This window comes from Zosterops lateralis (genome assembly GCF_965231275.1).
Source record: "Zosterops lateralis genome assembly, chromosome: 6".
Classification (NCBI taxonomy): domain Eukaryota; kingdom Metazoa; phylum Chordata; class Aves; order Passeriformes; family Zosteropidae; genus Zosterops; species Zosterops lateralis.
In genome coordinates this window covers 15,938,669-15,960,313 of record NC_139761.1, presented here as the reverse complement: position 1 = coordinate 15,960,313, position 21,645 = coordinate 15,938,669, and the positions used below count along the sequence as shown (strand labels likewise).

Below are 21,645 nucleotides of genomic sequence, written 5' to 3'. Positions count from 1 at the left end.
CTTTCGGGGAAAGGATTAATTTCGCCAGTTAATTCCTTCTCCCCGGCCCGGCGGTGGGGGAGGGCACATGCGCGTTGCCATGGGTGCCGGAGGAGCACCCAGAAAGTTGCGGGAGAGGGGCGGGGAGAAGGGGCCGGGCCGCCCGCCGGGGCTGAGTGCCCGCCCGGCGCCGCGCTGAATCCCGCGGGCGGCCGCGCTCGCCCACCTGCCGCCCACGGCTGGCGGCGGCCAGGGCAGGGAGGGAGGAAAGGGATAAACTTCAAAGTTGGCCGGGCGGGCGGGGAGCCGCGTGGATGTTCGGGTCCCTGGGCGCTGACCCGCAGCCCGGGGCGCGCAGTGGGGCGGGCATGGGGCGCGGGGCCCGGCCCGGCCCCTGAGCTGAGCTGAGCGCGGCGCCTCCCCCCGCCCGGCTCCGGGCTGCCGCCGCCTCCCCCCGCCGCCACCTGCCTCTGCCGAGCTCCCTGCGCCGCTGCCGACCGGAGGCCCCGGGCATCGCCTTCTCCCCGCGCTGCGCCCGGCCGGGATGGAGCCGTCCGCGGGGAGCCGCCGGGAGTGATCCCCGCTCCCCACCGACCCCCCGGCCGCCCCCCGGCCCCGCGCTCGCTCCGATGGAGCCGGAGGAGACGCCGCTCGCCCCTCCGAAGACCATGCTGCTTCTGCTGAGGAAAGTTCGCAAGAGGCGGGAGATGCTGCTGCAGCAGCTGGGCTTCATCTGCGCCATCCTCTTCTTCGCCTGGTGCATGTCCAGCCTGCTCTCCAGGGCGGGTGAGTGGAGCGGCGGGACCGGCAGGGCCGGCCGGGGGCTGGGGCGGCCCGGGGGCTGCAGCCGCCCCGGGGCTGCGGGGTTTGGCAGATTCCAGCGGCGGGGGCTGTTCCCGTGCGGTGTCTCCGGTGGAGATGCCCCGGTGCGGGCGGTGCGGGGAGCAGGGGGTTCCTGGGGAGAGAGCCCCGCGCCGGGCGGGTGCGCGGCCGCAGCCCGGGGAGAGGGGAACCCGCCCCGCCGGCGCCTCATCGCCCGGGGCTCCCCGGCCCCAGCCCGCCGCCCCTCGGGTCCGGGACCGACAGGGCACCGCGGGGCAGATCTGTGCCCGCCAACGGCCCTGGAGGAGTTTCCCCCCTGCCGCTGCGAGAGTGGAGTTCTCTCCAGCCGCCCGTGGTCCCCTCTGCAACTTCGGGCTGCCTTCCGCTTTGTCCTCAGGTTGTAAGCTAGGCTATATCAGCTATAGCTGCTTCCTTTCTCGGTCTCACACACATCCCCAACACCTCTCCCCCCATTACAGTATAGATTTAACAGAAAATTCTGCATTTTAGGCTAGGAACGGTGCTAATCTTACGTTTTACGGAGAGAGTATTATAACAGAGTCTTTTGCATCATTTGTGCATGTGCTGTATTGGTAAACTGATGCATTTATAATTAACCACATCATTCCCATTTGTTCCTCTGCCTGCTGGCACAGTTTGGGCTGTAAGTGTGAAGCTTCAAGCCCTCATCCTGCAATATCCTTTCCATCCCTCAAATCAAAGTCGAAGGTTGCTGGGAGAGCACTTGGGTCTCTAGGTAGGGCTGCCAAGAGTCCTTGAAGATATAAGAACAAAATCGACTAAGCCCATCACTAAGCATCTATATTTAATATAAGAAATGCAGATTTCAGCACAGTTAGGATGGGTCATCTGCTTAAACTAAAGCAGAAGTTCAAGTGTGTGCTTTAGGGAAGAAAAATCTGCAGGAACTTGTCATAGTTTGTAATGCTCTTGTGCTCAAATTATTGCCTGGCTTGTTTGAGCTGTATCTAGGATGGCAACAAGCCATCCATATATAAGAACTTGGTGTCTTAGACCATATTAGCATATTGCTCATCTTAAAACTTTCAACTTGTTTCTTCAACCTGGAAACAAGTAATGGGGGTATGAATATGTTTGCATAGCTTGAAGGGTGTTTTTTGTTGCAGTTGTTGTTTTCCACAACTTTTTTAGGTTTTTATGAAAAATGTCATGACTAATGAAAGTTTTTAATCTCCTGGGTTATCAACTAAATCCCTCATAACCTAATTTTTGATAGTAGGCTGCATCAGGTAGGGTTTTTTTTCAGCTGGCTAATTTACAGGACATATTATCCATAAACACTGACCATCTGTTGTCTATGTTTCTTACAGTTGTGGCTCAGAACATTTTACTCTGGGAAAACCAACTTCCAAACATGATTCCTTTTTCCAGGAGTCACTAAGAAAACACGGGAATTATGTGATGACAGTATGAACTCTAAAATGGCCAAGGAAGAATTTTTATTGTTATTGCAATATGTTAATTTGAAATGGATAAGATTGAGGTGGAAGTGATTTAATTAAAAGGTTCTATTCTTTCTTTGGTTATTACAATTTCATGCAGTACATGATCTTACAAGGGCTCCTGTACTCTATTTAACAGGTTTCGTTGAGAATGCTTCTGGAATATGCATTTTGACAAATGCCCCATTGACTTCTAAAAAAGTTCTTATTTTTTTAAGACTTATGAGAATTCACTGTGATTATCATTTTTTTGACGAGTTTGATATTATTAAGCGTACCCAAGAGTGAAAAGTTCAGAATAAACTAAAATTTAACTGGAACATATCCATATGCATTTTAATTTCTTTCATGAAAGCAGTAATGTAATATGTGCAAGTACATGATGACTAAATGGAAGTGTGATTTTTGCTCATGTCAGCATAGCTAGGCTGGTTTCATATATATGAGCTGCAAGTGTTGACTTTCACAGGTACAGGCTTCAGCATTTGCTTGCTGCAGAATATTTTCCTGCTGTGGGTCACAGCCAAATGTTCGGATAGTTCCGATAGCCAGAACATGCCAACAGCTCGGATATGGTGCCTGGTTGCACCCTTTGGGGCTAGCAGCACCTAGCTCATGTATGTTGGCACCTGCTCCAGTCACACCTTGGATTTTGCCTCATTTGCATTCTGATGGTCTGTCCATGCTTCTTGTTAGTGGCCACGTGTAATCCACCTGGGATGATGCAGGAAAAAAATGATGCTAGTGGGCATAATGCCTTTTTATTTAATATAGGCCAAGAATCAGCTGTTCCAGATAGAAGCACTGTATCAGGACTGTGGAGGAATAGAAGGTTGATGGCATCACCTAATGGGACACATGAAGAGAAGAACTGTACTGAGCCAGGTAAGATGGTTAAACTTTGTAATGTCCTATAAGTTTTTGAGATGTATTGGGTAGTACCAAGCTGCAATAATGTGTAAACATTGCTGTTAAACTTAAAAAACCCCAACAAACCAGGACTGTTTTGTGTAGAAATAAGGTTTATTGTGTTATATAATGATGTGATTTTATATATCCAAGACAGAAGGTAATATTCAGATAAAGGAATGTTTTGGGACCGTTGTGAGACTAGTGCCAACCATTCAGTTTCAGAAGTTTTGATGCTTTGGTGACCATTCATTTCTGTCCAACTGGTGTGTGTATATTGCACAAGTCATGAGAGGTGTGCTCCTCTTAAAACCATGGGTCGCTAAATATGCAGTGGTTTAGATGACATCTGAGCTCAGTGATTCATGTTCATTACCTTTACACAGTTAATCATGGTTTACTAGTTTAGTGATAAACTATGTACTCAGAGTAGGAATTTATGTTGTGTGGAGGGGGTTGATGAGGTGATATGGAAACCTTGGAATCCATTTTACTTCACGATGTCTGTCTTGGCCAGGCAAAAAGAATTGATTGAGGGCAGGAATAGATGATGCATTTTAGTATTAGTGTTAGTCCACAATGCTTTCATCTTCCCATCTGTCTTTCCAGTGTGTATTTCCTTTCTCTCTCTCCTTGCCTCTCTGTGGTTTATGGTGTGTGGGAGATGAGACATTTTGCCACTGGCACTAACCAAGTTAATTTAAAGTTCAGATTTATTTTTTTTTAATGTGACTCTTTGATCAACTCTGTGATAGCAATGGAGTGTGTGCCTTCTCGCCAGCAGTGTGAGCATGAGTTCTAGGATACTGCCAGCCCCAGGCACTAGGAGAGTTTGGAGCAGTATTCCTGCTCTCACTTACGTGTTTGTTGTTATACTGAGGTGCCAACTGAAGTTGTATAGATTGAGGATCACTAGTGTCCACTCCTGAGAGAAGAGTGGAAGAACATAGCTCTAAGTATGTGGGTCCAAAAGTTTTAACTATATCCTCTTGATGTCCAAGAGCTTCCCCATGCTTTTTTAAAGAACTTTGTGGGTCGGTTTGCTGTGTTCTGCATCTATAACCTCATGATGCTCTTGATGTGTTCATCAAAGTTGTTCACAAATAAGAAAGAACACAAAAAGGACCTTTTGGAAACACATAACAATTCTTGATGAAAGGTCAGAAAATACTATTCTTTCCCGCTCTCTTTCATTTTCGTCCATATATGTGGATGCATCAGTGTGATCATGTCTGAGCACAACCTTGGCAGCACACTTGGAGTCAAGGCAATAGAGGCTACAAAATTACAGGAGCTAGATCAGGAAGATACCTGTCAAAGTTCTGATGGAGACTTCCATTTAGCATGAATAAGAACTTTTTTCACAGTGATATATGATAAAACGACCAGGGCAAAAACATGCTTGCATGTGAATTGGAATTCCAGAAGCAATAATGACTTCTTCACATGTTTAAAACAAATAGTTCCACTTCCTCTATTCTTCTAAAGTCATAAGATTAGTTTAAGAACAATTGGAATAGACAAATACAGCTGAGTCATTTTGATGTGCTTTCTGAAATTTGGGTCTCTGAGGTGCACTTTTCTCTGTAACCACAAGAGAGGACACAAGGGAGGTCCAAATATGCCTCAGGATGCTGTAGTTTTAAGAAAAATATCACAAGACTTGCATTAAATTAATAATTTCTAGTCAGCGTAATGGTAGTAGCCTTTCTTTTAAAAAGTGTTTCTTCAGTTAGGACACAGATTTACAGATTAAATCTGTCACAGGATTGCAGTTGTAGCATTTTTAATCACTTCCTGTTATTCTGCAGTTTTGTACTGCTTATCATTGTGTATCTTCTGCAGCTGAAGGAGGAATTGAGATGCTGTAGAAGTGACTAGATGTAAACGGCAAATAAAGGGAACATCTGAAAATAGCTGAAGTTCGTGTTTGTGGGGCAGGAATGGGTCTTTAAGAACCCATTATTATTATTATTGCTCAGTAACAACTTCTGTAGATTTGAGGTAGTGTTCTTTGTTGGCTTTGCTTTTTGTTGTTTTGTTTTTTAGTGTATGAGATGTTGACTTGTTTTTTTTTTTTTCTATTTATTTTTTCCTTTCTTGTCTGGTAGCCAGGGATTTAGATTTGTCATGTTCGAATGATCGAACACCTATGAAAAAGGAGCAAGTAATATAGTTCATCTCTGTGGGAATGTAACTTGTGTAATTCCATGACTACAGAGAGACAAGTCCCAGGAAAGGTCAAGAGACTTGATGGAGATTGCATAGAAGATTGGTGAGAGTGTGGATTTTCAGTTGGAATATGAATGCACAGTTCCCTGTAGACTCCTTTATGAGATGTGCTTATTTTTACCTCTGTCATTTCTGTGTCTGCTCTAAGCATGAGGGGCCGTACACACGGCATGGCTGTGTGTATGGTATATAGCAGTTTTCTTTCATTATGAGGATGCTTTTATATGTGTGTTTAGGATACGAGAATTTCAGCAGGTTCTTGTTGAGAGCCTGTTAATCCCTTGTGTCATTGCTGTGCTCCCTTTTCATTAGCTTCCCACACAAGTCTGCAGCTTTACCTCCCTTTTTCCAAAGGTTTTCAATGAAGTTGATATATTTACCACATCACTCAATTTTCTTATGTGTAAGTAAAAAAAAAATAAAAATCCCCACTGTTTGAAATGGTAGCTATAGAAGTTTATAAGACCATGAGATCCCTGCACTTCATGACACTGGCAAGAAAGGCTCACCCTTTGTAGCATATCTTGGGATAAAAAGTCCATAATCTTCTAGGAGTAATGTTAGAAGCTTGTGAGAGCTGCTATCTTCTAGAAGCTCACATAGTCTACAGTATTTGAGATTAGTCCCATTTTCTGAAGTAGATAATTTTGTATTGTATACTTCTTGAAACATTGATAATGTTTCTGGGACATTTTATCATAAGAGAAAAAATGATAAAGTCTTAGCAATACTGCTTTAAAAAAGAACCAGTGGACTCTGAAAGAGGAAAAGAAAATATATGTATGTAACTAGAGAAGAAAAGTTGGGGGTTTTGTATGAGAGGACTGAGAATCATGAATGTCTTAAGAGGGGCTCCACTTTTTTCTGATAGTAATATTCTACAATCATGAAGAGTTATAGGTTGTCTCTATCCCATAGCAGCAAAGGAACTGTAGGTCAGCTGCAGAAAGGAGGTGGAGCCTTGGGAGCATCAAGTCAACCTCATTCTAGTCTGCACTGAGACCGAATCCTCACCACAGTTAATGTGTTCTGTTGCATCTTTCTATTAAAGATCACTCTTGGTTTAAACTTTCCCGTTGTTGAAAGCTTCTCTGCTGTGATAAGATATTGGTCTTTATATTGTCCTGGAGGTTAGAGGGGTTAAAGATTTTATGTAGAAGGCTCTGGACTTCAGAAATTTCGTGAGAGTCTGGGAATTATGAATCTTATATTTATTTGGTATTGAGTAACTCTCTGGATGGCTTTTTCTTGGAAGGAAACCAAACTACCTTTTCTTTATGGCTCTGAGTAGATTTCTGTGGGAGGAGGAGTTGACCTGACCCTCACTTAAAGCAGAGATCAGAAAAGAGGAGTAGTTGTCTCTATGATCTTAACATACCTCATTAGCTTGCAACCGATTTTTTTGCTGCATCCAAGCTCTCACTTCCATCTGCCATCAGCTTGCTGTGCCATCTGCCCAGAAAGTCTGATTTGTAGCTTCTCTGCTCCAATGGCTTGCCTCTTGTTTCAAAATGTTCCTATGACTCCATGTCCTCCAGAACTCAAGTAATGTTTCCAGGGCACGTAGAAGGTGGGGTGACTGGGTGTCATGAGGTTTCTTACCACGTGCCTCCACTGGGGCACGTCAGGCTGTTAAACAACTGATCCAGGCTTTTTGCTGTTGTGAATATTTTCAAGTAATCCTTGTATATGGATAGATTTTTTTTTCTGTGAATTAGACATGTGTGGGAATATATTTCCATTGTCTTCTGACACTAGTCAGGGAGGGGCCCTGAAACAGGCAGTGGGATTTTCTTGCCTGTGGTTTGTCAACCATGGACAGTTCATGAGTTACACTCATTTTAAATTGGTGGTGATTTGGTTCAAGCATGTTCCTCCCATTGTTATGGGTAAAGAGGAATTATGGACTAGGGGAAAGACAGGGTTAGCATTTCTTCCTGACCCATGCTGCATTTTTAGTTTAGCATTAAAAGGCATGTTGTAGCAATGCTCTATGTTCCTGCAGTGAGAAAGAATCAGTCCTCTACAGTAAAGTGTGTTTCCCAGTAGCATGTGTGTAAGTGAGTTTTGAGTCAGGATCAAAGTCATTAAGTCTGTGTATATTTTCCACTGTTAGTTATAAGCTTGGGGACTTATGTAAGAAGTGATGCATTGTAGAGAAACTATAGAAGTCTTAGACAGTTTTGCTAGCATACCATAGAGAGAACAAGAACCTGTTATTTTTTTCTACAAAAACTGATGATGACTAGAGAAGACAGGACTGACTCTTCCAAGAAATTTTCCAAAGGGACAGAAAATGTTATTTCTTGAACACTTGTAGTAAAGACACTATAGGAATTATTGTTTTCCATTAGCTGTATTTAACAGACAGTGCTTATTTAAATGCATAATTCTTCACATGCTGGATTGATGTATCTTTTTTTTTCTTAATCCTTTTAGACACCTTAATATGTAAGATCATAAACTTAGAGTAATAAATGCTGGTGGAATATGTAATTTTGTGCTGATGTAAATTTTCTTTAAACAATGTGATAATATGTATTTCTTTCAAACATTGTGCTCGTGATCTTCCCTAGATCAAACTTCCATTTTGTGGCTGGCAGGGAGAAATGCTTTAGACCTCCACTTTTAAGGATGTGGTATTAATAATTTCACTGTAAACCTTTGTTTCATGAACAGCCTAAATTAGTAAGCTCAGCATGACCTGCATGTGCTCTTACCATGCATTCATACAGTACCTAGCACAAAAGGACCATGGTCTCATTGAGGCACTACAGACAATTATTGTGTTCTGTTATTTGCAAATATTCCTCACCTGCATATTAGTTGGGCTTCTTCTCTGTGAAGAAGTGAAATATGTGAAATTATTTTAGTATGATAGATTTATTGATAGTGCATGCAGATAGATTTAAAATATTTTGTTATTCCAATGTGTTATGCCCTCAAAGACCAGGAAAGTTATCAGCCATAAACATTCTATTTTCATGTCGGTCTAAAAGGAGATGAAAATGAAGAAAGGTTTAAGAAAAAGCTTTAGTTGCTTTATGCATATAGTATTCACATAACATATAGGTGCAGTGTCCTGTGAATGTGTATTTATTTATGTAGCTCAAAGAGTTACTAATTAGCAAGCATGTAACTTATTTCTGTAGCCACTTGTCATATGCTGGTGGGGTTTTATTTGTTTTGGGTTTGCTTTGGGTTGTTCCTCCTCACCCAGTGATTCAAGATTTCCTCTTGTCCCTGTAGATGCTGAGTGGTAAACTGTATTGATTGTGATCTCATTTCTATGACTTCTGATTCTGGGGAAGATAGATATGTAACAGTTTAAAACCACTTTGACAAACATTTTATCACAAGTTCTTCTTATGTGACTGCCAAGGTCTCCTAAATCAGAATTCACACCTAGGTTGAGGTTGAACTTCTGACATCTTTGCATGGCCTTTGAGTGTGAGTATTAAATGGTTATGCAAGTAGGTGTAGTTGAAGTTTGTTGGGAAGAGTGGTGTGGCTTCTCTTTGGTTTTTTTTTTTTTTTTTTTTTTTTTTTTTTTTTTTTTTTTTTTTTTTTTCTTTCTTGGTTTGTATGTTTATTATTTTGTTTGTTTCTGGTGGTTTTTTTTGTGAACCAGTGTAGGACATGTGCTTTAACTGAACGTAGAATTTGAAAAATAAACATCCTTCTTTCTGAGCTCTTAATTTTCTAGCAGCGTATTAAAACTGCCATCCAAAATACTAGAAATGAATGGGACAAACATCTCTCTGTGCTTTGACTCAACCTGCCAGTAGCATCCCCTGGAGAGCTGAGTACATAAATTAACTCCAGGGTAATTTATCCATTTTGCCCGTTCTAGGGGTCAAGTTTGCTGGAAGCAGTTTAACACACAGTAAATTAAAGTTTGACTAAAATGTCATGTAGAGATATAGTAAACAAAGGCAAATGAAACATATTAAACAGTACTTTCTTATGTTACTATATATTCTTAGACATAGTAAAAATATCACTTAATATAATCTTTATTTTATATGACTCAGATTTATTTACAGTTGGCTTGGGTCCAGTTGAAGCACACTGTGGATAAAGACTTCTACAAGCTAGGTCTTTGCTTTGAAACCAAGAAGCAGGCCTGAAGCAAAAATCCAAAGTTTTAAAATGCAGCCACTTCAGAACTAAATTTAATGTCTGTGGACATAGGTTCATACTTGAAGCATCCAGGTTGAATGCTCTGGAGTGCTAGACTAAGATTTCAAGCTTCCTGTATTAGCTCAGCTCTAGTATTTAGATATCTGATTTACCTATATTTTAAACCATGTTAGCTAACATTCCTCAGATATTAATGCAGTAGTAGTGCAACATTTCTTTTTCTGTAACTGCAGACAACTCAGGCAGAGGGCAACTGTGTAAATTATTGGCCTGAGGTCAAAGAGGAAATATGTAGGAATCAAAACCAGTTTTGATTTAGCCTCCTGGAAAAATGATGTTTGGACTAGTGTGGCCTCCTGAAGTTCCATCCAACTTGAGTTATACTGTGATGTGGTATGGAAATCAAATTAATTACATTTCACTCAGGGCATATTTGAAATCCTGAATTAGGGATTTCAAAATCAAAGTTAATAAGAGTTGGACATGCAGCTCTCTATAATATTGCTGACTGACTCAACTTTACTAGTGGATAATGTGTATGTATTTGGATATATCCTTCTTTACTATGACTGGGGAGATAGACTGTTTTGTAGGTATGTGCTCCATGTTCCACTTAGAAAATTATGCTGTTGGTATAAAAGCTGTGTTTGAATGTATCTATCCTTGTCCATGGTAATTTTGATTTCTATGTCACCTTGTACTGCAGCTGAGACTGAAAGCACTGCTGTCTTGCCTTGTATCATATGCAGCTGTTACCAGACCTGACTGTGCTCTTGTAGGACAAGTTGAAAAGGCCTTTAAAATCAGCCTGTGAACATTAATCCATACTTCAGGGGTTGGCCTAGCACAGTCTTTATGAGATTCTGGGTTGCTTGGCAGATGCTAAAATGCTGGATTCATTTCTCATCTCTGCTCTCGGTGTTTCATCAGTCTAACTTGGACCACCAGTGTGGAGGATTCAGACAAAACTCTACAAGCACAGAACTGGGCTGCAGGGAAGTAGATTGTGAAAAGCACCTGGAGATGGAGGATGGTCACCAGAAGCTGCAAGAGGGATAGAGAAATTTAGGGGTTAGAACTCCAGTAGAGAGACTAAGATTATTCTGTCAGGCATCCTGGAGTTGGAGGATAGATGAAAGAGACAGGTGAGTGAACCATAGGAGAATCTTGGGAATTGCAAGGCAAAGAGGTAGGCCCTGGGAAGTAGTAAGCAGAGAAAGTGATTGAAGAAAGTGAAAAATCAAAATGTAGAGAGAGGTTTGGTTTTGGTTGGGCAAGAAATCTAGAATTTCATTACAGTAAATTAGTTTTAAATTTCTGCTAATATTTCTGATAAGAACCCTTATCTTTTTTTCTGAAGTTACAAAATTTTATTATATGTATTTAGTTCTATATTCATTATGCCAATGACATTCTACAGAATAGATGTAGTTACCCACCTAGCAGGCTGAAAATACTACATGAACTTGCTGACAATTCAGCTGGCATCAGTCCTGTTCTACAGAGAGGCAAGACTTTCTGGCAATAAAGAATGGTGGTTTTCTTTATTCTTTGAAATTGACAGATTGAAGACATTCTAGTAGAAATTGTAATAGTCTTAGAAACTGAGTCAGATTAATTCCTGCTGGAACTCTGCTGGTAAGTTGAAGCACTGCAGAGCAAAAATTCAGATGGAATGAATGTTACCATGTGTGTGTTGTCAGCCAGTTGTTCCTTTTTTTTCATGAGATAAATGGTTTAATATTAATGACAGGTGCTGCATTAATGGTGCTGAGGGTGCCATTATCTACCCATAGTGAGGACCAGTGGTAAATGTGCCTTCCTGCTAGCAAGAAGATGAGAATTTAGACTCTGCGTGTTCAGTTTCCATACATACATGCTTGCTGGAAAATTCTCAGAGATTGCCTTAACCTGACTAATTACTTTTCCCCTGTATATGATGCATTCAGTTGTTTAGTAGGTTGAGGGCAATAAGGTTGAATCTATTGCTGTTCAAAGGTATTTAAATCTTTTAATAGCAAGATGTAAGATATTCACAGATGGTGGGAAACATTTAAACTCCTGGAATGGAATTTCTGAATGAAATTTATGTTTTGAAGTTTACATTGACTGAAATGTGGAAAATAGATTTATTACCCACTCCCCCCATTTACTGAGGACCTCTTGGTGCTTGCAGGCTGAAAAAGGAAAGAAAATAGTCAGCAATATTTTCTCATATGTGAACAAACCTGTGTTTGTGCCTGACTCAAAGCTCTTTGGAGTTGCTTTTTTTTTTTTTTTTAATTTCATGGAGAGTGAGGGGAGTGTTTATTTAGGCCAATTGACTTTTGAGTGCAGAATATGTACTTCAGATTTGAAGGTAATCAGTTAATCAATTTTGTTTTGTGTACTCTATGTGTTTACTATAGTTATTTGGTTGTACAGGATTGTTTAGTAATAGCACGTGATGAGGGAGTTCTTACTTGGAAAGACTATCTGGGATCATCTCCAGAACTGCTTTAATCTGTGGATATTTAGGGCAACTAAGTTTAGTAAGTACTACTTAGGTAATTAAAGGTTGGAGCGGGGCTGCTTTCTCTGCAAGACAGCTGACTGGTAATGGGAAATTAGTCAACTTGGTTCAGTGTTAGCTTCTGAACAGCACTACTTAGCCTGGTCAACCAACTCAGTTTTATTTTTCTATTGTCTTGAGGAGGGTGTTGGAGAGTCAAAATAATATTATGTTTCATGTAGTCTAGGGGGTAGCAAAACTGTCTCTAATTGCTTAGGCTGAAAGGAGTACTTACAGCTGGAAACAGTCACAACACCCATTTTGCACTCTGGACTCTAATTTGCTTTAAAGAAAAAAATGCAGACTGGCTAAAGAATGATTAAGTCTCTGCTAAATAACTACTTGTGAAATTCTTTTTACTCAGTGTTTCACCAGTTGTTCCTTAGATAAAAATCAATTTGCACATATAAGAAAGATGTTATATTGAAAACGGATAGTTGCCCATATCATACAGGCTTTTCTGGGTCTTAAAAAGTACTATGTAATTTTCTGTATAAGCTCAGTGGCTTTTGAAATTGCTCAGATTTGATGGAGAACCTGAAATTATTTGCAGAACCTTTTGGTTTTGTTGAAGACTTTCAAAATTAGATGTTTCCTCTCTCATTCTACCTGTTGTTGAATACTGCACAAATGCAACTACACTATAGCATTACTATTATTATGGGACGAAATTGCAGATGGGATGGGAATAACGATGCATGTACTCTATGCTTCTTACAACTAGAGACAACTAAACTCTATGCTTCTTACAACTAAGACAACTGTAGAGTTTTTACAACTTCTCACAACTAAAATTCTTTCCTTCCATTCAGTGATCAATTCCAAATATTTTGGTCATGCTCCATTACTGGCTTCAGGCTGGACTGGGAATGGAGCACTGCAGTACAGCTCTGAGGAACCTCTGAGGATACTTCCTGCCAGAGGCTCAACTCTGTGGGTTGATTTCCATCCTCCAAAGGGTTTTCAACTGTGAGAGGCTGCACATCTGATAAGTTGTGGAAGAGATGAGAACCTTCTGTATCCAGAGGAGAAATGATTGTGTTGGACCACACTGGCTGTGTGCCTGTCTGTGCTAAGACTCGTGGCATCTCACTGGGCTCAGATGGTAATAGGGTGGTATGTCCTGATTCTGGAGTGTCTACAGACATGACCCCAAACTGAGATCTTGAACATTATTATAAGAAACCAGATTATCATCTGTTCTGCATAGAAGACTAAGTTCAGTCACGAAGTACTAAGTGGAGACAGGTTGTTTGCTTTCTTTAGAGTTTTTTTATCAACAAAATCTTGCATCTCTTTTTATAAGTAATAGATATTTTGTAAATCTCTTGTTTTAATGGAAATTTTATTATAGTAACTTTAGAATCAGTAGTTCTGTTCATTGACATGAAATGTACAGAACTGCATAATAACCTTATACACCAGTTTTACCGGAAGAGATTGAGAGCCAATGTTTCAGTATAATACGGGGACCAGAAAGTCCTCAATTCCAGCTGTGCCTGCAGCAGTGAATTTCTTTGGAACTTTACACTATATTCCTTCACTTCAGAAAAATACTTTTTTTTTCAATTCCCCAGGGCACAAAAATATAATTCAACATTAGCAGGGAGCAAAAATATAATTCAACACTAGCAGAGAGCCTTGATCTCTATTCCTTTTACAAATATGACCTAATTAGGTTGGGCTCTGAATGTGGAAAGGATCTTTACAGTAGTAAGCCTTGTTCTCCATAGAAAGTGAATATGATCTTGGATTTCCCAGTGGTAGATTTGCAAATCCTTAGGTGTCACAATATAAATTCTGATATAGAATGAGTGTAAATATGATGTAGCTTGTCAATGAGGCATGTGTTTCTTGCCCTCAGATTATTCAGTTCATATCTCTGAATATTTCTTTTTTTCCTCTGCAAAAATACCTTTCCTTCTTTTCTATCTGTAAAATGGATCTCTTATATGGGAACAGCAAATGGATTGCTTGTTTTAAAGTAATGTAATCATATGAGGCATTTGCAGGAGTAAAAATTCAAAGTTACAGTCATTATGTTCCCAAAGAATGCATTTCTATTCTACAAGTAAACTTACTTATTAAGGAAACAATAGTAATCTTTTTCTTTTTTATGCAAATGGTGTAGCATACCCTTTGGTGTCTTCCTCTTTTAGTTGTACAGTGACATTATATACTTAATCTTGAAGAGGCATTTGGATCGTATTATTTAACAGCCGTGGGTAAAAGCCTCTTGCAATTATGAGATTAGCAAGAGTTACACTATGTTTTGATTCTTCCTGAAGACTGATAGGTGACTATGTGTGTTCTTTGACTAGATACATTTGATTTTATTTTCTCTCTCTTTTGGTTTTTCCCCTCCTATTTTTCCTTTAGAGAAAAACTCTGTTAGCTGAAAGATTTTCAAAGAATGTAAAAGGCTTAAATGCCATAGGTGTTCCTTCAGATGCTGCTGTGAATGCCGGACACCTTTACAGCTGCAAAGTAACAAAATCCAAGAACAGAAATTTAGAATTTGGCTTTACTGGCTGCTGAGCTGTATGATATATGTTTTATGAGAAGATAATTTGGATCATATGATTTTCTTTTAAACAAACTTGGGAAAGTAGTTTACGTTTTCTCCCTTTTGGGAAGACATTCGCTCTCCAATACATGAAGTTACAAACACATAATTAAAGCTGTGAGAAAAATCATACTGTTGTAAGGTATTAATTACTGGTAAGTTTATACTAACTGAAATAGTTTTGGCTTTTTAGAACATGATGCATCACTGTATTTATTAGTTTTTAACTAAAATATTTAACTTTATGATGCTGAATAATTTTATGCGGAAAAATATCTGCTAATTCAGGGGCTTGAAAATAGCACTAGGTTGCCTTTCATAAATCAGCACAAGCTCCTGTTTCTTGATGTTGTGTAACAGCTGTTGATGTGATGCTGCAATTTAAACTTCAGAAAAAGCTGATTAGTGTAAACCTCCCACATAGCGTTGAGGACAGGCTGGGGGCACAGCTAAAGTGAAATGACCCACGCAAACATGGTCACGCTTCAGTATTATGGGAATAGTCCAATCTCACAAAGTTAATAGGAATGTATGTCTAGGTTTAGATATTTGTATTTATTTACTTTAGGTGTTTGACTATTTTTTTTTGTTCAGTTGACACTGAGGTACTGGTGCACACACAGCAGTACCTGGAGGGACCATTTCTGCTTCAGGACAAAGCTGTCTGGAACTGGAAGTTTGTTACAACACTCCATGCTACAGTGTGTTAATTTTTATTTGAAGGGCAGGTTTTTAAAGTAAGGTAAATCTAATTCATGATTTCACTTGGCTCACTTGAGCAAATATTCAGATTTATTACAGCATTTATGCAGAACTTTAACACTGAACAGGTAATTGACCTGAGGTTGTTGATCTTGTACTGAGTTGACACCTTTCCAATGCCTTGAGTATCAATTGGGAAGGATCATAATTGTTTCAGACATAACAGGATCTTAGACTTAGGCACGAATCAAAGGTTTTTTTCTTCTTCAAGGGAGTATTTTGGTGTTGTACTTTACCTAAGCCACTGTTCACATCAGTAGGGCCCCTACACACATCCCCTCCCAGCAAATACAGCACGGGACTGCCTTATCTAGTGGAAGTTAGGATGTTGCAATTATTGTCTGTGAATATTACCTGCATGCAAGTTCTCTGATTTGCATGAGGGATGATGTGCTCTTAAGAAGCACTGCTATTCAAAATGGGGAGTGGAGATTTTATGGTTTTTGTCTGTTATATTTACATGGTCTGTAAATCTAGTGTGTGAGCTGACCAACTAATGACCTTTAAAAATGCAGCCTTTGGAGAGATGAAGAGGGATTTGTTAGTTGGCAGATTTGTGCTAGCAAGCTTCAGGTTATTTACGGAAGTCTGGAATTTTGTGCTCTTGGATTTAAAGAATACTGTGTAATTCAGATCAAAGGCAAAGTATTAAAATCTTAATTCCACTGGGAGAAATACCCTTTATTTTGGCATTCTCAGACATTATTCTTGATTCTTGTTACTAATGTACCTTATAAGGAGAAAAAAGTTGAAATTTTCTTGTAATTTTCTGTGAAATCATTTTTCTTTCACAATAGGACTATGTAGCAGTCTGTGAAGGTTATTTGCAATTTTAAACAGTGAAACAGCTCTGATATTAAGTCAGACAAAATCGTAATTACTGTTTATATTTCCCTCTTTAATTATATAGTGAAAACATTGATGTGCTTAATTTCGTTGTTAAAATACTGAAATATCCCTGTGTCATCAAAACTATTAGTGTATAGATAAGGAGGAGAAAGGAAGGGAACTTAGGGAAAGGACATTTCAAAACTATTACAGTTGCTGTTCTAGAAGAGTGTTTAAATCTGTACAGATGGAAGATGCTAAATTGCATTTCTGTGGACTTTTACAACCAACTTAAAATTCATGGGTTATACATCTGAAAAAGATGACAGTGAAACTAATTTGTCTGGTGAAAGCAAAGTAATCGTTGCTTCAAGTGTTTCTCGAATGATGAAAACTGATCTGGTTGTGCTGTCTAGTGCACAGAAGTACCTTGAATCTTATTAGATGACTTCAGGTGGTAAAACAGAAACTGTAAATCTCTGTATTTGAGGTTGTTGGTTGTCCTTGGCCTGTGGAAAAGTGCCAGATGACATTAGAAAGTGTTCTGTGTGGTCTGAAAGCACTGTGTTATCCTTAAAGTTCAATTTCTTTGCCTATTTCTGTGCATCCAAAGGTATGGAACAGATATTGGCAGTGTAATAAAGCAAAATGTTCTTGTAGTGTGAGTTGCACCCATCCATAGAAATTGTATCTCTGACAGTGAAATAACTGGGTATATTACTGAAAACTAATAGATTCCATTCTCATAAAAAAATCAGTAAGGAAAATTCCCTTGAACAGGAAAGGGAAATGGGATGTAGAGTGGGATTTTAAGGACCTCAATACTTAAGTATAGACAGATTAGCTTTGAAGCCTTTGGAGTAAATGTGCTCAGTTCTCTGGGTTTCAGTTGGAGTTAGATGTCTTTGGCAACCTCACTAAGTGCATCCTTAGGTGCCTGGATATCTTAGCACTTCAGCAACAGGGGTTAAGTTAAGTAAAACTTTTTGCCCTGTTTTAGAAGAACTGTATTTTCTTTCTGAAATGATGTAGGCTTCCAAACCTGAATCATACCTGCAGTTCATCCACTGGAGTTGGTGAGGACTTTTGAATGCAAAAGGAGCTTTTGGCAAGTTGATGAATTGCCATCACTACAGAATTTTTCACAGTAAACACAAGGAACAGGTGAGGGACAGTAAAGCAGCAGAGAGCAAAAGTCTCTGACTGTAGGAGAATACTCATGTTCAAAAGTTAGCAGTTCTTGTGGGGCAGGCTGGAAACTGTGAAGCTTTGTGTTGCCTTGCTAGCAGCACTTTTTCACTAATTTTGGACAGACTTACTAGTAAATGTGCAAAGATGCAAAACTGTTCTGCTATATGTATCAACTTTAGGACTGTAGTTGACATAGTTACAGTCTGTATCTTTTAGGGTTTTTTTTAAGGAGAGTTGATACTTCCTTGAATTAGTGACCAGTGAGATATGAGAGAACTAGTCTGGAAGTAGAAGGATTTACATTTATTTTTAATAAAAATGGCTATGGTAACAGTGGCTTTTGCTGAATTTAGTTTTACTGAGGCGTGTAAGGAGTACTTTGAATACACCCAATTGATCTAGTCTCTCTGGAGGCTTTGGCACATTTCAGGGCTGTTTCACATTGCTACTGGAGTGTAGTGTTGCTCAGGTGGAATGTAGTTGTCTCTTTCTCCATGAAAGCAGTAGCTCTGTGCAGGTGAAAGTGCCTGGGGAACTTGCAAGATAAATAGGGAGGTGCTGTATTCGTGCTTCCTCCAGGGATAGGTAACTGCTAATGCAAACATTAATCCTGGTTTAGCTCAGAATTTGGTAGTGCTCATCTAATCCTCTATGTTTCAGGCCTCATTTGTGGACTTTGACTAAAAATACTCTTATGTCTCACAAATGTACACTGAAGTTTCGTGCCTAAACAGAAATGCTATGCTGGAGTAGTGGAAGCTGCAGAATACTACAAACTGAAAGACAGTCATAACCACAGAAGCTTGATACTAGGCAGTTATGTTATACCCAAGATACACTTAAATTGTTTCTCAAATGGGACATTGCATTTGAAATAAATCCTCCCTGAAATACCTAATGACAAAATTACAGACTTTTCAAATTACATACAATATCTTATGCTATAGTTATTTTAGCTGCAAATTTTAAATAATGATCACGTGTTCAGAAACAGTGATGACAGTGTTGTTGGATTTTTTTTTAAGCTGTTGAATATTTGGCTCTCTAGACAGTAGTGAGCACTTACCATTAAAAGTTTGGTTCCCTGTAGTGCATATAATGTTGGTTGTTTATGGTGAGTTTGCAAGTGACATTAACTGTTTAAAATTGAGACTGTTAGTCGTGTAGACCATGTTTATCCTCAGTGGAGACAAGCATCCCAAATGATTTCTACACTGATAGATGAATTTGGGATCTTACTTTTCTGTTCTAAAACAAGCATCCTTTGTGTTATGTTATTGAAATTCAATCTACAGAGTCAGAGTTCTAAGTACATTTTGGTAATGGCCCAGCTAAAATGGTAGAAAGAAATGTGACTCTTAATTTGCTGTTGCATTGTATTCCTTTACATTTTGCCCATGATTTTTCATTTTGCTTTGACTTGTCTTAGGTTTCTTGTGAGTTGCTGTCTTCAGGGGACTCTTCTATGTTTTTAGAGGAATTTGTGAATATGTGACTTTGAATGATGTATCGTTGTCTCATTTGTTGCTGCAGCAATCACTAGTCTGTCTCATGGAGGAAGAGACAAGAGATATATACTTGGACAATTCCTTTATTCATTTCTTATTGATTACATATAATAGAGAGAGGAAGTTAGAAGTAAGAATTAGGATATTGTGTGCACTATCACCATCAACATATGGAGAATGTGATTTAAAAATGGCAGCTGATGGTTTCTGCCAGGATTTGGATCTCCTGTTGGACACTAGAAATAACTTAAGACTCTTGTTCTCTCCTTGCTCTTCCAGAGTGGCGATTCATCTTCTAAGCATTGCTAGTATAGAGTGCTCCAAATCTACTTTTGTCACCAAGCAGTCATTGCTGACTCCCTCCTCAAATGCTGCTCCTCACCAAATCTGTCACGCAGGCTCCTTCCATCAGGCAGCCCAGCCAGCAGTGCTGCTGTTGCTCACTGCCCCAGGCTGCAGCTCAGTTCTTTTCACTTGTGATTGAAACCTGCACTGAAAGATTCAGTTCTTCAGAGGCTGAGACTGTGCATTAGACACTGTACTGTCCATCTTCTTACTGGTTGTCTTCTAACCAGTGTACCTTTGAGTAATTTTTTTTAGTGATTCTACTTCTGAGCATGCACATATGACCTGTCAGTAGCAGCATTATATATCTTCTTCATACTGTATATTTTTGAATTATGTATTTAAGTAATTCCCAGTCATATTCTCATTGTACATTATCACTAGCTCCTATGTGGAATGTCACTAATAAGTGTGGACTGCAGGCTTTCTGCATGCTTCATTGGTTTCACTTGCAAAGTATCTTTCAGCAGAGTAAGTAGTAATTAGATGTCATAATTTTTAGTAATGCTTCTTCCATCCTAAGAATGTAAACTGTTTTAAACTTGGGGCACTTACTTTAGTGTGTATCTCTCTTTAACTAGAGGAGTTGAGAGAGTGTATTTGTGAGAAATCTAAGGAAATCGGTCCGTCACAAGAAATTGATGTGGTGCCATTTGTGCCTCTCTCTCTCTCTCTCTACACTTACAGCCAGCTCCCCCCTCATGTCCAATTATTTATCTTGTCCCTTTTAGGGGAATGTCCCTCACTGCCCAGACCTGTGTATCGAAAGTGGCATGGTTCTTTCTGTTCAGTAGTATGGATGTTCTGGTAATGTATTTGACTAGAAAACAAATATTAATGTGGGGTTTTTTTAATGTAAGTAAATGTACGTGTTTGTTGAAAATAAAAGCTGAAACACTTTGTTTCCTTTCTTTATAGTCCTACCATGTTTTCTGTTCTCTCCTCTGTGAAAAACAATTCCACCTGCCCTCAGTCAGATGGGTGCATTGTAGCACAGGAAGTAGAAATTCATCTTACCTGCCAAACTAGTAAAAAGTAAACATACAGTACCTGAGTAGACACACATAAGAACAGTGATAGCCATGTTCCTCTGCTGTAGGAGAGCATTTCCCTTATGTCCTCTTACCTTTGAGCAACAACCAAGCCTGTCCTTTTCAGACACTCAGTGGTCAGCATTATATTTATGATTTTGGACACTACATGTAAATTGTATGCCTTGAAGTGCTTGTTAAATATGGATTTCTTAGGGAAAGAACTCAGTATTTTGAACTCTGAGAGACAAGATTGCATGAACAAGCCAGTTGCTTCGCCCCTACAAATCAGTGGGCCCTGACAATATCTGCCTGAGGATGTTAAGGGAACTAGCTGATGTCATTGTGAGACCACTCTCCATAATCTTTGAGAAGTTGTGGAGATGAGGGGACATCTCAGAAAAGTGGAAGAAGGCAAAGGTCACCCCCATCTACAAGAAGGGCTTAAAAAAGGGTCCAGAAAATTGTAGACACATCAATCTTACTTCAGTCCTTGGGAAAATTGTGGAATGAATCCACCCGGAGGCTGTCAAGTCAGATGAAGCACATAATTGAGAAAAGACAGCATGGATCCACCAAGGGCAAACTGTGCTTGACAAACTCTGTCATCTTCTGTGACAAAGTAGTAACCTGCTTGGCTGATGGGGGCCTCACGGCAGGCATTGTCTACCTGGATTTCTCCAAGGTTCTCACTGTGGTTTTCCACAGCCTCCTCCTAGAGAAGCTGGTGTATTGTGGTCTAGAGAAGTGTGGTGGGTTGGGAACTGGCTGGCAGGCAGCAGCAGGGTTAGGTTAAGTAGCTCCTTTTCAAACCAGCAGCCTGTCACAAGTGAGGTTCCCTGGGATATTAGGGACAACACTTTAGGATCTTCAAAAGTAATCTGGAAGATGGGATCAAGTGTACCCTGGTGACGATAGCTGATGATACCAACAGTGGGGAAGTGGACACATGAGAAAGGAGAGCCACTCTGCAGGATAAATTGGATAGGCCATGGGCAAACAAGAACCATAGGAAGCTCTACAATGGCAAGTGTTAGGTTTTTGCACCTGGGAAAACATTATCCAGGAGTGCAGCACAGGTTGGGATCTAACCAATCTGTTAACCTGATCTGGAGAGCAACTCTGTGGAATGGCACCTGGGGATCCCGGTGAACAAGCTCTGTATGAGTGAACAGTGCACTGCTGTGGAGGAGTAAAGATGACAGGATGCTGGTTTTCATCAACAAGGGCATCGGCAGCAGAGATGAAGACATCACAACCTCACTCTAATCAGTGATTATCAGGTAACACCTGG

General features: G+C 40.0%; 1 protein-coding gene across 1 annotated transcript in view; it reads left to right on the top strand.

Moving 5' to 3' along the window:
* Positions 1-608: 608 nt before the first annotated feature.
* SLC24A4 (solute carrier family 24 member 4) overlaps positions 609-21,645 on the top strand; it is a gene marked incomplete at its 5' end in the record, with an annotated part of 81,924 nt that continues 60,887 nt past the window's right edge. Inside the window, 2 exons of the mRNA XM_083863130.1 lie at positions 609-765; positions 3,060-3,170. Of these exons, the coding sequence (XP_083719256.1) occupies positions 609-765; positions 3,060-3,170 (268 nt within the window). The remainder of the gene's footprint in view (positions 766-3,059; positions 3,171-21,645) is intronic.